Source organism: Staurois parvus, unplaced genomic scaffold (genome assembly GCF_062004578.1).
Source record: "Staurois parvus isolate SC_StPar_1 unplaced genomic scaffold, SC_StPar_1.0 ptg000014l, whole genome shotgun sequence".
NCBI classification, from domain to species: Eukaryota; Metazoa; Chordata; class Amphibia; order Anura; family Ranidae; genus Staurois; species Staurois parvus.
Genome location: NW_028317810.1, coordinates 4,517,936 through 4,535,932, shown reverse-complemented (window position 1 = coordinate 4,535,932; position 17,997 = coordinate 4,517,936). Strand labels below are relative to the sequence as shown.

Here is a 17,997-nt window from a genome sequence, read left to right as displayed (position 1 = left end):
ACCTCCAGTCTCCTCGGCACTTTTCTACAAAAAGCACCTCCGTGATTCTCTTCAGTTGCAGTATATAATTAGGACAGTGTTCCAAATGTATGTCGTTTGCTTACTTGTAAATGTGACATTCCTCAGCAGGATCCCGGCAGGCAGGCAGCGGCCATTACTAGTGTGGGAATCTGAAGCCAGCTCCTACTTTCTTCTGGATTCGGTGCAACTGGCTACCCAGCATGCACCTCCTGATCTTGCTCTGTAAGGACACAGTTCGGCACACTGTGTTGTTTGTAGGTTGCCATAACAATGGAGGCGGCAACGGAAAATCCTGCCCCGTTGTTATGGCAACCTGTCAATCATTCCTCCCGATAATGTCACTTCCGGTCAAGAAATACCACGGGACTTCACCATTAGGCTTCCCAAAGACACCTGGAAAACCAATGGCAATTTCCCAAGAGTCCTAGGGAATCGCCTAATGACGAAATCGCTTAGGTGGCCGGACTGGAAGTACAGGATACTGACAGCAAAAAAAGATATTTAGAAATAAATAAATAAAAATATCCCGTAACTGACTGTTCTATGGGTGGGCATTGTGTGGCAAGGATCATGAAAAGAAGGGTGGAACTCCGCTTTAAGCTGTGATGGAGTAGCTGTGTATTTCAGTGTGGAAGCTATTAGGTGTTTTGAGCTGAATAGTACTCACCCACTGAAATCGACCAGACTGTACTAACGCCGCACTCTGCTGGAGATTGCGGTTGTATGATTAAATGTATACGTGGATCCAAACTTCAATAGATAAAAAAGATCTGATTTTAAAAAGAAATCGCCCGAACTGGAAAAATGTGAAGGATTTAAAATATTTGGCTTTAATCCACAGGAGCTGTTGATAGATGAAAATCTTTCAATTCAAATGAAAAACATAGCAGAAATGGACATCCAAGGACTGTAAACTCAAGGAGTGAATTGAGAGGGTTATAGCATCTTGCGTCTATTGTCCATGTTTCCTGTAGGCAACAGTATAACCCTGCATTGCTTAATTGTCAAGCTCTGTCAAGAGAAATGAAACCTTTTGTGATTGCTGTTATTTATTCCCTTTGTTATTGGAAATAACTTTTCAGTAACTGCTATCTGTATAAAAAGGGATCTTACTACTACTTTTAATTCAGTGAACTGGCTCCAGAGGTTTAAGATGTATTCATGATGCTTTTCTTATGAAAAAAATGTCTCTGTGTTTAAGGTTGCCTCCCCATGCCTGCGTTATCTGATGGCTGTACAGAATCACCTCCTTAGTAATACTGTCTTAATCAAACCTGATGAGAATGATGACAGTGACAGCTCCCTGCAGGGGGAGACATTGAAGGTACAGGTAAACACCAGGTTTTATTCTAATAATGTTTTATGTTTGTTCACGTCGGTCTTTGCACATTCCATTGAAGTCTGTTAGTTGTCTGCAGTCATTATGCAAGTACACAGGTGCAGAATGTACTTATGGTTTAACTCCAGTCTTGCCTTCAGTCTGTACAGTTCGCCTTACTGAAGAAATGTGTTGCCCTATTTCATTGCACACTGTAAGCTGTTTATAGTGTCTATTAAAAGCTGCGGGAAGTCAAATAGAGCCCACTTCATTTACAGACTGGAAGACTTCTAACTTTTTCCTCCCCAGCCTGACTGTCCCTGGGCCACCTCTGCTGTTTATTAAATTTGAACTATTTATGTCATGCATTACATGAGGGTGTCTGCATGCAGATGCAGTTTGCCTTGGAATGCCCACTCCTCCAGACTGACACCTGCCTGGCAATGCTTGTTTATAATTGCAAAACTCCTCTCAAGCGCCTGCCCACTGCTTCCATCAGGGCTAAGGGCTCTTGAGAGGAGTACTGAGAATGCGTGCTGGCATGTTTTCAGAAAGCTATGTACAGCACCCTGCTGGCCTCTCCCTCAAGCCGTGGTCTGCATGAATTGCATAGAGAAGTGTAGAGATCCAGTGATGACATTGCAGAGTCTAAGGCAGTGTTTAGGAGATTGGTGCTAGTTTTAGCCAGTAATACAGCAGGTAAAATCAGTATTGAACACGTCACCATTTATCTCAGTAAATCTATTTCTAAAGGTGCTATTGACATGAAATTTGCACCACATGTTGGTAATAATCCATACATGCAAAGAAACCATAACAAATAAGTTAAAAATGAAGTTATGTTTAATAAAATGGATTGACATGGAAAAAGTATGGAACACATGAAGAACGGAAGGTGAAAAAAGGCATGGGAAGCCAAGACACCAGCTGAAATCTATCAGTAGTTAGAAAGCAATCCTGCCCCTTGTCAGTGCAAATAGCAGCTGGTTCAGTCTCAACTGATGGCCTGTGAAAAGGTGTCTCATTATTAAGGTGTCACACAAGAAACATCTCATGATGGGTAAAAGCAAAGAGCTCTCCCAAGATCTGCTTGTCAAAAACTCTGTCTTTTTACTTATTTTTGACACTTTTTTACCACTTTAACAGCCTTCCAGAAGCCCTTGTCCCTATCCGAATGGGAGCAAGATGCTTTTGGGGGAGTTCCCCTCCCACCCCCACCCCCCAAAAAAACCATGTGGTATGGTTGGGGGGGGGGGCGGGCACTCCATACTGTTTTTTTATGCCCAAATTATATTTGCGAACAATTCTTTTGTTTACATTCAGCTGTCAGCGGTAGTTAAGGATGCAGTGGCGGGTCTGGTGGCGCGCTTCTTAAGGACCAGCTAAAATGCTAAACGCCGGCAAAATGTCTGCTCACAAAATGGAAAAACGCTGGGAAAACACGCATGTTGAGCGTTTTTTTTATCCAGCTTTTTTTCAGCTCTTAGTGTACATGGAACCTTAGTATCTTGCCTTATGTTGGTCAAACCTAACTATTTTGATTCTCACTTGTAACCATCCTGTAGTATATTGCAGGTTCAGTACCAAGCCCATGGTTGTTTGAGGGAAAATGGATCATAGCAAAAGTGATCCTTTGTGAGTTTGTGTAATGTGTCAAATCAGAAATACTATGTTTTGGAGGCAAGCGTTACTCAGGATAGTGGTGCACATTTATCTTTTTTTTGAATTGCTAGTTTACTGGTTGGCATGGTTTTCTTATTGATAATCTGAACAGAGTTCTGACTTCACTGGCTGCATTCTTGTTTAAGGCCAGGGATTAGGCACATACAGAAGGTAGAAAAGTAGCATAATCTCTAGACAGCTAGCATTTTACAGAATTATCTTAATGTGGCAGCCTTCATATTTCTTTTAGTGCAGCTTCAATTGGCAGTTTCAAATGACTGTTTAGTGGGAAGCTGGTGGTCTTTCCATTGTGATATTTTAAGCAATGCCATAAAGCATTTTGTGGGTGGTCTGTCTTATCACCTGTTTGTAAATGTTGTGTACCTGCTTGCATCTCATGTCAACTGGTGTAAGATACAGATTACATTGGCTTTACGTTGACCATAGATTAGGTCTACTACAGGTTAATGAAAGGGGTTAGTTTTTTAACTATACACAGTATTACACAAAATCCATATTAAAGGTTTAGTTCACACTTTCTTAGAGTACCCCTTCTTCATGCTGTGAATTTTTTGACTAATGTACGAGAGAGGCAGCCCTCTGGAGCTTACCAGCAGACTGGGCTTACCTGAACCACAAAACCTTACCCTAAAACATTCCCAATCAGTCAACACATGGCTTTCACAGTAGAGATCAGTGTAAAGCCTGTAAATGTCCACTGACAGACACAGAAATTCAGGAAAGACACTGTATTTTGCCATCTACAATAGGTAGGGTCACTGGCAAGCCAAAACTGAGACCCAGCCCTCTGTATAAAGTCCCCTTCTACCAGGCTTCATACCTTTTGCTGAAAAAGTCTATTTTACTGCATAAAGATATTTAATTATATGTTATTGCATATTTTATATTTGTTATGGTTTAGCTATCAAGCAGCTAAGGCTTGGTTCACACTGCCGCGACTTGGGATCCGACTTGTGAGACCCCAAGTCGCATGACATGTGAAATCCCATGTTAGTCAATGAGAGCCGTCTTAATTAGCACTACTGAAGTTGCTCCAACTTTAGAAAAGGTTCCTGTACTACTTCAAGGTGACTTCTATCCGACTTGTGCCCATAGACTTTAATAGAAGTTGCCTCCAAGTCAGTTCCTCAACTTGTATTGATGTGCTTTGAGTCCGACATTACAGGAAGATTACCCAAGCATTCCCTGAAAGTTGCTTCAGAGTTGTTTCAAAGAAGTACTCAAGTCACCAGCAATGTCGCACTACAAGTCGTGTGGCTTTCTGGTAGCAGTAGTGTGAACTGAGACTAAGGAAGGGATTAGGTAAGTAGGGAAGTAGGAAATTACAATAAAGAAAAAAAAAAATATGGATCCATATGTGAAGGTCCTGTTCCCTACCTAAGTAACAGAAACCAAAATGGAAACTATTCACATGCACTGTTTGTTTATTCCAGTCTTAAAGGTCTCTATTGTGGATATGTAGGAAATAATGTTTCATTTGTAGCTTTGTATTTGAGGGTCTTTGTCTGCCTGTTTTTTTGTTCTGTGTAAATAAAAATAGCCAAGAAAGTTAAAATAAAATGCACAGTTTTATTTTTCTTTCATATTTTATTGAATATTGATTGAAGATTGAATTTCTAGGTTTTAACTCTTTAGTGTATTCTAATAACACATTTTTGGCATTCTGCTTGTGGTTGTGTTTTCTTGAGCAGCTACATTTCAGTAGCCTAGGTCTGTACAGACAGGTTACTTTTGCCGGCCTATTTCTTCTTTCCATCATTACCCTTGGAAGTCTTGTTAGAAAATCGAATAACTCTTTTTGCAGCCAACAGACTGAAAGTCTGATCTGCCTTGTTAGTTTCGCATTCAGGCATACATTTTTGCCACTAACACACAGTGGGTTATCCCAAATTATATTCCAAAAACAGTACAGTTAACATGCTTAGGTGTTTATCTGCAATATCAATTATTAATATAAACCATTATTTTAGGCCAGCTTAGTCACCTGCAAATGTTTTCTGCTCCTTACAGAAATCTTCAGTTACTCTTACTTTTTTTTGGAGGGTAGTTTAGCAAAAAAAAAAAAAAAAGTTTTCAGATGTATATCAACTAATCCAGTTTTTCTTTCTTTTTTTCTTAGGAACTGCAGACTAGCATTTTGAATTTGGCAACCCAGATTTTAACTGGGTGTGATGAAGTACTGGAAATGCTGCAGAGGGTCACAACTGCTCTCATCAATAGTGACATTCCTGATAAAGATTTTAGGTATGAATGCCAAATAAAATGCTAACTTATTTTTTAGTAATGATGTAGTGGGCTAAAATACCGAAAATTACATATGTGTCAGTTCTCAGTTGTTTCCTCCCCTTTTCTTTAAAATAATACTAAAGTTAAAAACTTTTTCCTTTTAAAATAAGAGGTTATACTCACCTGCTGTTTGCAAGGGTATTTCACAGTGGTCCTTGACCTTCTCTTTGGCTGTGTGTGTTCCTAGGCACTTTGCTTACAGTGGGCTGACAGCAGCAGGAGCCTATAGCTCCTGATAAGTAATGGGATTTTTTTTTACTTTAATGCAAACAATGCATTAATGCAAAAATGTTGTGACTTTAGAACCATTTTAAAGTTTCGTGTATATTGAGTCCCCATAAATACCTTTAAAATTATTCCAGAAATCTTCATTTGCATTCATTTTCTTTATCTACAATTTATTCTGCTCTCAATATCTCACTTTTTAGCCACCCATTCAGATGCACTACGAGCAGAGGCTACAAGTGTGTTAAGTGAAAGATCATATCCCTGGCATTCCTTAAGAAAAGAATGTTTATTCTTTGGCCACTGGATGGTGCAGGTAGCTGTGCTGATCAGTTACTTTGATAACTGTATTAGAAGGTCTGATAGAATGTAATCAAGCAACTGATGGGCAGACTGCATGACTGAAAACTACACCATCCATTGGCCAGCTCCCTTTCTGGAGCATGCACATATAAAGGGAGTCAGGGGTTGTGTTCTTTCACTCTGGTTCAGATGAGACAGAAGTGAATTGAATAGGGGCTCTGCAAAGAATTAAGGAAGTGGTAGTTTTGCAGTCAGCAGGAAGATGATGTATCAACTGCCCCTGCTGGGTGTCATGAAGAGCTGGAAATTCTAAAAAACAGCAGCTGCAGCTAGAGATATGGACTGAGGCAATGCACAAATAATTCACCAATTCTACTACATTGTTTATCATGAAATGAATGTGACCTTAGTAGTAATGTAAAGAGACTTCCATCTGACACAGCAGCAGTAAAACACAATTCACTGCCAATCCTGAAAGGCTTAGTGTGTGCATCTTTGCTCTTTGTACTGTAGCCACAGTATTGACTGCATTGTTAACACTGTGCTTAAAGTGATTCTAAAGGTTCATTTTTATTTTATTTTGGAAAATAAAAAATATGTCTATACTTACCTGCTGTGTGTTGTGTTTTTGCACAGAGCAGCCTGGATCCTCTTCTTCTCGGGTCCTCCGCAGGCTCTCCTGGCTCCTCCTGTCTTTCAGGTGCCCCCACAGCAAGCAGCTTACTATGGGGGCACTCGCTGTTCCGTGTGTCCCCACAGCAAGCAGCTTGTTATGGGGTCACCCGCTGCTCCGTGTGTCCCCACAGCAAGCAGCTTGCTATGGGGGCACCCGCTTCTCCGTGCCTCGTCTGCTCTTTCTCCTCATCGGTTGACTGGCTGTGATTGACAGCAGCGGGAGCCAATGGCTCCTGCTTACTGTCTCAGCCAATGAGGAGGCAAAGACCTGGGACAGTCAAGGCTGTCATTCACATCGCTGGATTGCACTGAGGCTCAGGTAAGTATTGAGGAGGCTGGGGGAGCTGCTGCACACAGGTTTATTATCTTCATGTATAGAATGCATGAAGGCAAAAAACCTTCAGCCTTTACAACCACTTTAAAAAGCAGGCCTGTTAAATTGCATTGGCCAACTTTGTACTGCTGCCCAATTCCACTAGTTGACTCAATGGACACAGATGACTTTTCTTTGTGATTTTATATGAAAATGTGTTCAAATGGAACATTGATTGCCTTCAGTAGGTGCATGAAATTTAAGTGACTGTGAGTGTTGCAATTTTTTTTTTTTTTTTTAACCTAGATTGAAAGGTCTAGAGCAAATTACCAAGTCCACTATGCTTGGCCATCTCCTCCCAGTACTACTTACATCTCTCATGCACCCCAATCTGCAGACCTTAACAATGGCAGATGCTCTGATGCCTCAACTAGTGCAACTTGTACTCTACACCAGTCAGGTATGTCATAACGCTCTGAACTGATACTCGCCACACAGAACAAGTAATCCTGTTACTCTGCTTTCAAACGTCATCCTTATACTGTTTTATGTCCCTTTTTTCAGACTGCTCTACTGCTTAAAACTCAGTGCACTGCTCTGGCAGATGTGGGAACTTCCCCAATTGGGATTTCAGAGCAAAAGAACAAAGTGTCACCAGATGACAGGTAATATGTTAGTTTGAATTTTTATGTTTTTTTGCCAAATTTCTCTTTCCTAGTAAACAAAAAAAGAAAATGCAGTAAACCCTCACTGTGTGTTTAAAAATAGGTATCCAACCAACCAACACTTGATTCTGTACGTTCTTTGCCTTGTTTTAGTGTAAGGTCTAATCCTTGCATAGCTTCTCACCAGTAATATGGACCATTCTAAACACTGCTTGAAGTGATTTGTTATAGTGGTAGAAAACATAGTAACCATGATCAATGTAAAACTGCTGTTTGGACGAAAAATAACTTGTCTGATGAAATCCAATGTATTTCAAGGCTGCCAAAAATTATAAATCTGTAAGTATGCCAGCATTGCCCTCATATGTTTAAAGCACAACTATCTATAAGGGAAATTCCCCTTACTTTAGGTGATTTTCTATAACTTCTGTTGCATCTCTGGGACAGGAAGTAAAGGAAAATTTCCCCAATGGTAGATAGACCGCAAAAAATGAACACCTGGCAAGAGTTTTGACCCTTCCCGACTTTATCCAAATCTGAATAAAAATAATTTTGGCTGCATATACAGTTTAAAGAACATACAGTATTGCGTGTTTCAAATGTGTTTTTTTTTTTAACTTTGCAAAAAAAAAGTACTACAAGAGTGATTTTTTGCAAAGGGATCAGGTGCTGCGAACTCATTTTCTGCTATATTTCTGCTATATTTTGGTATATTTCTGCTATATTTAGTGGCCCCTGTAAATAGGGGATTGAAGGTGCCTCTACAGGAATTATATTGTTTATTTTTCTTTTGGTCCACATACACATGCTCTTCTCCATGTTGTGCTCTAGGATGCTTGAAGAGAAGGAAGAGCCTGGTTTTCTTACTGGACTGAAGATACCAGCTCCGTGGGCTGCTGGAAAAACTGTGGAGACAGCACATCCTGTTAGAGACAATTACAAGTTCAAAGAAAGTGTACACATACCCGGGGCTCGATGTCTCTACCTCCGCTTTGACAGCAGGTGTTCCTCGCAATATGATTATGATAAGGTTTGTGAGTCTGCTCATTGGACAGTTGTATAAGGCTAGCCATACATGTTAAGGTTTCTTTCGTCCAGCTCCATGGACTGAAAGGCAGAAAGCAATAGATTCCCCCATACACGCTAAAGGGAATAGATAAAAGAATCTCCCCTGCCAGTTATTTTATTCACACAGCCACTGCCCTCGTGGATGTCCTACCTGAACAATGACTAAATCCGATTGGGTGCAGTCACTGTCAAGCCGAAAACTTTCCATCCAGCTCCTTTAATTTTGAAGATCAAAGTTTGTTGAGCCGGGTGTGTTGACAGGGTCCATGCACAGCTCAAATATTGGCCAGTTCAGTAGGCAATTGGTCAAAATTTAAAGTCGTGTATGTCCAGCATAAACACTATTGATATTTGAACTAGAATGAGTAATTTGTTATATGCTACTTTTGAATTCTAATCCCCGACCACATACTTAGGCTAGGGCTACACAGGTTGTTCTAATCTCTAGTGCTGAGAGATTACATTTCTTGTTACTCATCTGGTAAGCAGCACTGCACTTTAAATGAGGTGACTGCCAACAAATGGTTAAATACCACCTTTAGAATAACTCTCTGAATAATGCAGTCAGGTGTAGGGAATGTCAGACTGCTAGTGACCTGGACCCCTGCTTGTGTGTAAGAACAGTTTTAGTGGCTTTCCCGTGTACTGCCAGCACAGGGTATTTTTACAGTTACAAAAACCCCAAAGGAGCTGCATATTTATTACTGTATATCCAGTCTGACTATGTTCTGCATTTAAATATGCAGCTGGTGATTTATGCTGGTCCCAATACCAATAGCCGGAAAGTGGCAGAATATGGAGGAAATACACTCGGATATGGAAGTAGAAGTGTACTGGGAACAGGCTGGCCAAAGGATTTGGTGAAGGTACAATTCATATTTTTTTACATTCATTAGTTGTTTCGTAGGTGATGTAATGTTCTGTGCTCCTTGAGAAAACCAGTGCTTATCTGTATGGACTGTACACTTATACTTGATAACATGACCATCCACTTATTGGAGATAACCATCTTGATAGCAAAAGGTGATTGCATTTTTGAAATAACTGCAGTATACTGTATATACAGTATAAATTGTGTGTTTAAATGCATATAAAGTGCCATTTTCTTATCAACCGGCTCATAGTTTTTGATCACTGATGAAAAGAGAATGTACAGGTAATGATGACTGGGGTCACGCCTTAAAGGATTTTGCGCTGTCTCCAGAGTTCAGTAAAGATTTTGGGGGCAGTTCAAAATCCTTTTAAGGGGTGACCCCAATCATCATTACCTGCACATTCTCTTTTCATCAGCAATCAAAAACTATGAGCCGATTGACAAGGAAATGCCACTTTATGTGCATTCAAACACACAATTTATACTGTATATACAGTATGTCAGCTTGTGTCGGCTGTGAGCACTTTCCACAGACTGACAAGAGTAATGCAGAGGGAAGGTGGACATGTGCGCCTCTGCATTCCTCTTGTCTCTAAAAAGGGCAAACAGCCAAGACAAGCTGCTGTTAAGTAGCAGCCGTCCCCTTCAGAGCTATTCTTGGATCAGCCACCACAGGGAGGCAGGGGTGCAGTTTGAACCTTTTAGCTGTGATCAGAAAGCACAAGGCAACATGGGACAAAGTACTATATGTACTTTGACCCGTAGGGGGCAGAACTGTAAAAAAAATAAAATTAAATGAAAAAAAAAATTATGGCTCCTCTTTAACCGCCTCCCACCCACCATATAGTAAAATGACGGACGCAAGGTGGTTCTCTCGTTCTGGGAGGACATCATATGACGTCCTCCCATTCTAACCGCACATGCGAGGCTCAGGGAGCGTGCAGCGCGGCGATCGGCGGTGCGCTGTGTCCCTCGAACACAGTGGATCACCGATCAATGGAAAGAGCCGAAGATGTCGGCTCGGTCATGTGATCAGCTATGTCCAATCACAGCTGATCACATGTAAACAGGGAAATGCCGGTTATTGGCATTTCTCTCCCCACAAGCTGTCACGCTGAGAGCTCATGAGGAGAGCCGGTAATCGGCATTCCTTGGAGGGGACATGTACACAGATCATCAGGGCACTGATGATCTGTGTAGCCCCAGCAGCGCCACCTGTCAGTGTCCATCAGTGCCAGCTGTCAGTGCTCATCCATGCCACCTGCCAGTGCCATATATCAGTGCCCATCTGAGCTGCCTTTCAGAGTCACCCATCAGTGCCAGTCAGTGCCACCTGTCAGTGCTGCCAATCAGTGCCACCTAACAGTGCCAGTCAGTGCCGCCTATCAGTGCCATATATGAGTGCTGCCTTTCAGTGCCCATCAGTGATGCCTGTCAATGCCCATCAGTGCCACATATCCGTGCCCATCTGAGCTGCCTTTCAGAGTCACCCATCAGTGCCAGTCAGTGCCACCCATCAGTGCCGCCTCAGTGCCAGTCAGTGCCGCCTATCAGTGTGCATCATTGCCGCCTAACAGTGCCAGTCAGTGCCGCCTATCAGTGCCATATGAGTGCTGCCTTTCAGTGCCCGTCAGTGATGCCTGTCAATGCCCATCAGTGCCACCTTCCAGCGCCTCCTCATCAGTGCCACCTATCAGTGCCCATCAGTGCAGCCTATCAGTGCCCATCAGTGCAGCCTCATTAGCGCACATCAGTGAAGGAGAAAAATCACTTATTTACAAAATTTTATAACAAAAACTAAGAAAAACGTTTGGGTTTTTTTTCAAAATTTTCAGTGGTTTTTGGTTTAAGAAAAAAACCCCAGAGGTGATTAAATACCACCAAAATAAAGCTCTGTCACACAAAAAATTATAAAAATTACATATGGGTACAGTGTTGCATGACCGCGCAATTGTCATTCAAAGTGTAACAGTGCTGAAAGCTGGAAATTGGCCTGGGCAGGAAGGGGGTATAAGTGCCCAGTAGGCAAGGGGTTAAAGTGATTATTTCCATAGCAGTATATAAACAAAGATGATGTCCTGTCAAAATACTGTCAGTATAACCAATATGAGGAGAGCTGTCACAGTTCATTCTTTTAAATCAAAACATATTTTTCCTGATTTTTTTAGTTTTACAAAAAATACAGTATAACTGCTGTTACTAAATCCTCAATTTCAAACAGAAACCTGCATTCATCTTGAGAAACAGTCCTGCTGAGCACTTTTTTCAAAAGCATTCCTATATTCCGTTACACTGGAATTCTGGTTGACTGGTTGTAACATATTTTCTTATTCTAGCCCAATAAGTGATGTCTGGTTTATGTTGTCAGGTAGAGGGCGATACTGTCACATTTTCTTTTGAGATGAGAAGTGGTCGCGAGCATAACACACCAGACAAGGCAATGTGGGGATTCTCCTGTACTGTCAGGGCACAGGTATGTATGTTTTCAATACCTACTAAAATTACTAAAAATGTCGAGTAAGTGATGTTGTATATCTTTAAACTCATTGCATGGTTTGAATTTTCGAGTGTAAGTGTACTTGTAACTTCATTGTAACGTTCTGCACCTCTGACAGGCGTTTGACTAAAGTGCACCTTTTAAAAAATAACAAAGCACATATTTTTGAAGGTACAAAAAGTGTATTTATTATTTACTGACAGACTGTTGTCTGTCGGTACCTTCTATAGTTCAGACAGTTACTGGGGATTGAGAAGATCAATGAGCTACGAGAGCGCCTACCGACACCCTCGCAGTTCGTTGAGAACTACAAGCCTTCTGCCGTGTTGGCAGACAGTAATTGTAATTATAATTCATTCATTCACAGATTGCTGTGAACAAATGACTCAGGCCTTGTGGGTGGAGCCCTGCATTGCAGCACTCTTTTTAAATTGTGACAGCGGGTGCAGGAAGAAGATTCCTCACCTGCTGTCACAGTGGGGGATCGGAGAGGTGATGGCAGGTGCTTTTTGGTAGCATGCTATGAATGGTGAACGTATTCTTTAAATTCGTGCTTATCTCTGAGATATTAAAACCGATCCGGTTTATTTTTACTTTCCTTGTTTATTATCTTGCCAACCTAATTCTCCCTTCCACCCCTGCCAGGAATCCCAGGTTGCCTTTTTACTGACTGTCTACTTCACTGATGGCTGGCTTCTTCTTCATTATTATCTGCTGGGCCAACCAATAATGTCTGCCCCAGATCACAAACCAGATCTGGCAACATTGCTGTTTTTGTGTATATGTTGCTGCAGCCCATAGCGACGTCTAAATAAAAAAAAGGCCTTTCCCCTGCGATTTCACAGTTTATACACAAGATCTCCCTGGAAGGTAGTAAAATAATATTTCTGTATCGTACAATACAGGACAAAGACTGTCAACCATATGTAATGGGTCATATGCTACACCTTGAGGTGTCTGGACACTAGGAAAGACTAGTCAAAGCTTTTAATACTCTCTCATATAACCCCTCCCATCATATGATCTTCAGTTTGTTTTGTTTTTTTGCCTACTGTCCATAGGTGATGGATGCATAGATCTGTGATGTAGAAGGTAGTTATTAGTAGGAACTAGTAGACTAGTTAAGAGCTGCAGAAAGCCACAGCAGCAGAGGGTGACAGTTTTCTGAATCCGTCCCCCCCTGCTTTGTGCTGGGAGGACTGTGACCAAACGCTGGATGGAAGATAGGTTTGGGGCTTGCCTGAAATGTTATAACTGCACTGGAATTCCTCCAATTACAGGGAACCCCACCAGAGGGAACAGTAGACCTGACCAAATTGGGTGAAGTAAGTGTGTACAGCAGTGGCTTGTTCTCAGAGCTGCATCCATGGTAGTGCAATTGCAAGCACTGGCCTGTTAAACACGGTCCAGGACAGTCCAGGGGTTAATTTGCCAGGCTCCCATGCACCTGGGTTTTGGAGCAGGCAAAAGGAGAGGTGGACCTTTTTTGGAGGATGGATTTCCCACGTTTAGGCTACGCCACTCTGGCTCTCAAAGTGTGTGTGTGTGTGTGTGTGTGTGTGTGTGTGTGTGTGTGTACCCACTTTTTCTATGCATTTTCCTGTTTGGGTATAGTTTACATTGTATAACATTTTTCTGTTGTTGTTTTTTTTTTTTTTTTCAACCTATCTTCACAGATGGTGAATAGTGAACATTCATTTTTTATTTTTTTTTTGCACATGTAGTTGTTTGGAGGAATGTACTGGTTTCTAAAATCTATAGAAAAGCTTTAGGGATTTTTGTATGAGTTGGTTGTTAAGGGCTCACTTTAGGGTTAGATATAAGTAACTGTAAACCCCATAATTAAAGTCTCTGTGCTGAAAGTCAAACCTGAAAAGTTAATATTTGCTTTCTTAAATTTTTAGCATCCAGCAAAATTTGTGACAGATGTTTTGTCTTCTGCTGAGCACTATGCTTCCTTTCTCTACATCACTATTGTGCACTATAGGGGGCCAGACATCCAACACTCCCAGAAGTTTTGGATGCTGATGATTGTTCAGCCAGCGGAGCTTGTGACGACAGTGGGCTTTGGTAGAATGGGTGCCAGGAGGGGCAAGTATTAACTTGTTTTCACAAATTTAAAAAAGTGAGGGTTTGACAACCATGCTATAGCCGAATGACGGCTACAGCATGGTTATCCAGTTCTGGGAGGGAGTCATATGATGTCCTCCCAGAACGCACCCTCCCGTGCACCCCCAACGGCGCATACCCAGCGCTCTCCATGATCGCTGTGTCCTACGGATACAGCTGATCACATGAGGTAAGAGGCAATCACAGCGGCCTTCTACCGCATGATTAGCTGTGTCCAATGACACATCAGATCACAATGTAAATACAGTTGCCAGTTATCAGCAACACTTTCCTCAAGCTGTCACAACTGGCAAATGACACGGAGGCCATCTGCACCGATCATCAGGGCACTGATGTTCAGTGCCTCCCACCAGTTTCCGTCAGCACTGCCCATCAGTGCCACCTATCAGTGTCCATCATTGCTGCATATCAGTGGTTCCTCATCAATGCCTACCAGTGCCTCCTCATCAGTGCAGCCTCATTAACGCACATCAGTGAAGGAGAAAGTTACCTGTTTGCAAAATTTTATAATAGAAACAAAGGAAAAACTTTTTTTTTTTTTTCACGTTTTTTTCCCCCTTTTTTTATTATAGTGCAATTAATAAAACACCCAGTGATGATTACATACCACCAAAGGAAAGCTCTATTTGTGTGAAAAAGGTGATAAAAATTTCATATGAGTAGAGTGTTGCATGACTGCGCAATTGTCATTCAAAGTGCAACAGCACTGAAAGCTGAAAATTGGCCTGGGCATGAAGGAGGTAAAAGTGCCTGGTAGTCAAGTGATTATTAAAGTGAAAATGAACTTCTACAAAAGTGAAAAAATATTTGCCCCCTTCCTGATTTTTTTTTTTTTATTTTTTTTTTGCCTGTTTATCACACCTAAATGATTCAGATCATCAAACAGATTTTAATACTAGACTGATAACACTGTTCAACAAATTTTTATTTTTTGCCAGTTTTGGAAACAAAAGGATCCATTTCTTAATGAATTTCACATTCTGAGTTCAAATATAACAATGAAATTTGTCAATTGGCTCTAGTTTTTCTGTAAATGGAAAGTTTTCTACTATAGGCGTAATGACTACATAATGCACAATAATTATATAGATAGATGTCTTTCCACAAATATAAAGCAAGTGATATTGACTACATAACAAAGCCTAAATGGCATAATATATTGCATAGGATTACCAAGAAAAATTATAGCCATAAGCTAAGTTGAATCATTTTAATACTTAGGATTCTCACTAGTTTTGTCTTCAGTTTGTGTCGGTTTTGCTTCTCTTGGCTTTTCTCTTGTATTAGAGGAAAGGGCTATCTCTTACAACTGCACGTGACTACACGCTTCAGGTTCTTCCTCACTTGACTCAACCACGAAGGATTCTGGTGCTTTAGGAATTGGTAGCCCCTCTCCATGAGGAACTGGACGTATTGCCGATGGAATATTTGGATAGTGCACAGATAACTTTTTCTTCTTATTTAGCTCTTTTGTTGGAGGCACCATACAAAAGTAACAATTACTAACATGATCTGTTTGCTCTCTCCAAATCATTGGCACTGCGAAAGGCATAGATGCCTTTTTTCCATTCAACCTTTGCTCCAGTGCCGTCCCACAAGAATTGCAGCATATATGTGGTGCCCAGCTCTTGTCCTGGTCTCCTATCTTGCAGCCAAAATACAAGTTGTAGGCTTTCTTAATCATTCCTGTTATCCTCCTTTTTTGTGAGATAAAAGTTATTTCACCGCAGATATAGCCGAAATTATCTGCTTTATTCACACAAGTTCGAGGCATTACTGAGTAGCCTATATAAGCATAAAACGAAATGTAAAGACGCTGTCGAACTACAATCAGCTACAGATACTGCAGCTTTTATGCAGTGAAGTGATGCAATTAAAGGCTAATATTGCATCATCTCAGTATACATGCAATTTTCTATTGGTCACCAGTATCAATTGCGCAATATGCAGCTGAAGTTGCATCATAATTTTGAATGGCTTACGTCATTAGATGGGTGAATATATCATGGAAACTAGAGCCAATCAACATTTTTTAGGGTCATTTTCAGCACCCCAAAATTATGTAAGATTAGCTAATTTTATGCCCAAAACTTTTTACCTGTTGAACAGTGTAACCCGAGTAAATACAAAATTAAGTTTTTGATTATTTCATTTATTAAGGGAAAAAGCGGTATAAACCTGCCTGGCCCTATGTTAAAAAGTGTGTGCCCCCAACTCCTTGCTAAATCATGAATTAACTGTGATTAGCCACATTTTCTGGAAAGCTGAGTTACATTTCATTTGCCACACCCAGGCCTGATTACTGCCAGACCTGATGAATCAAAAAATCACCTAAATAGAACCTGTCTGACAAAGTGAAGTATGTTAAAAGATCTAAAAAAGCAACACCTCATGCCGTAATCTAAATAAATTCAAAAACATGAAAAACAAAGTAATTGACATGTATCAGTCTGGAAAGGGTTACAAAGCCATTTCTAAGGGTTTGGGACTTCAATGAAACACGTTGAGAGCCATTATCCACAAATGGAGAAAACTTGGAACAGCGGGGAACCTTCCCAGGAGTGGCCGGCCTATCAAAATTACTCCAAAAGCACAATGGCGACTCTTCCAGGAGGTCATAAAAGAATCCAGAACCACATCTAGAGAACTGCAGGTCTCGCTTGCCTCAGTTAAGGTCAGTGTTCATGATTCAACAATGGGCAAAAATGGCATCCATGGGAGAGTTCCAAGGCGAAAGCCACTGCTGACCAAAAAGAACACAAAAGCTTGTCTCACATTTCCTGACTTTTTTGGGCAAATTTTTCTGTGGAGTGATGAGTCAAAAGCTGAACTTTTTGGAAGGTGTGTGTCCCATCACGTCTGGTAAAAAACTGACACAGCGTTTTATAAAAAGAACATTATACCAACAGCCAAACATGGTGGTGGTAATGTGATGGTCTGGGCTGCTTTGCAGCATCAGGACCTAGTCGACTTGCCATAATTTCCAGCCATCAGTTCATGACCTCAAGCACACTTGGATTATGCAGCACGACAATGATCCGAAACACACCAGAAGTCTACCTCTAAATGGCTCAAAAAAGAAAAAAAATTAAGGTTTTGCAGTGGCCTAGTCCGGACTTAAATCTGATCGGGATGCTGTGGCATGACCTTAAACAGGCTGCTTATGTTTGAAAACCCTCCAGTGTTGCTAAATTAAAACCGTTCTGCAAAAAAGACTGGGCCAAAATTCTTCCTCAGCGATGTGTAAGATTCTTTGCCAGTTGTCGCAAACTCTTGATTGCAGTTGTTGCCACAAAGGGTGGCACAACCAGTTTTTAGGTTTAGAGGGCACGTTTTCACATAGGGCCAGGCAGGTTTGGACAGCTTTTTTTTCCCCCTAATAAATTAAATTGTTTAAAAATTGCATTTTGTATTTACTCTGATTATCTTTGTGTAATATTAAAATTTGTTTGATGATCTGAATCATTTAAGGGTAACAAATATGCAAACAAAAAAAAAAATCAGGAAGGTGACAAACACATTTTCACAGCACTATATGTAACATTAGCTTTTTTCTAAAGGAATGGTGTGAAAAGGAATATACCATACTTTTTGAATAACATACTAGATTGTGGTGCAGTGAATTTATTTATTTTATAGGAATCCTCAGAAGATGTGTCTGGTGGGTTGCCATTTCTGGTGGACCTGGCTCTAGGATTATCTGTTTTGGCTTGTTCCATGCTCCGCATACTATACAACGGACCAGAGATCACTAAAGAAGAGTTGACCTGTCATGATCTTCTAAGGTCAAAACTTTTACAGAGGTAATGAATGTTTATTTGCAAGGAAATCAGTCTTCAAATAATTTTAATCTGCCATTCATTTTATTTGCTAGCAGAGTTTATTCTAAGAATTAGTCATTTTAATTTCTCTGTTTATACAGAATACAATGTCACCAGA

General features: G+C 40.8%; 1 protein-coding gene across 2 annotated transcripts in view; it reads left to right on the top strand.

Moving 5' to 3' along the window:
- The window catches only part of HECTD4 (HECT domain E3 ubiquitin protein ligase 4), a 241,288-nt gene that overhangs the window by 97,633 nt on the left and 125,658 nt on the right, over positions 1–17,997 (top strand). Inside the window, exons 17-24 of one of the 2 annotated variants that reach the window (XM_089676997.1) lie at positions 1,223–1,345; positions 5,142–5,266; positions 7,131–7,284; positions 7,389–7,489; positions 8,321–8,519; positions 9,304–9,423; positions 11,800–11,904; positions 17,698–17,861. In XM_089676997.1, coding sequence (XP_089533123.1) covers positions 1,223–1,345; positions 5,142–5,266; positions 7,131–7,284; positions 7,389–7,489; positions 8,321–8,519; positions 9,304–9,423; positions 11,800–11,904; positions 17,698–17,861 — 1,091 coding nt within the window. Of the gene's footprint in view, positions 1–1,222; positions 1,352–5,141; positions 5,267–7,130; positions 7,285–7,388; positions 7,490–8,320; positions 8,520–9,303; positions 9,424–11,799; positions 11,905–17,697; positions 17,862–17,997 lie in introns of both variants that reach the window. The other variant, XM_089676993.1, reaches the window with a different exon arrangement.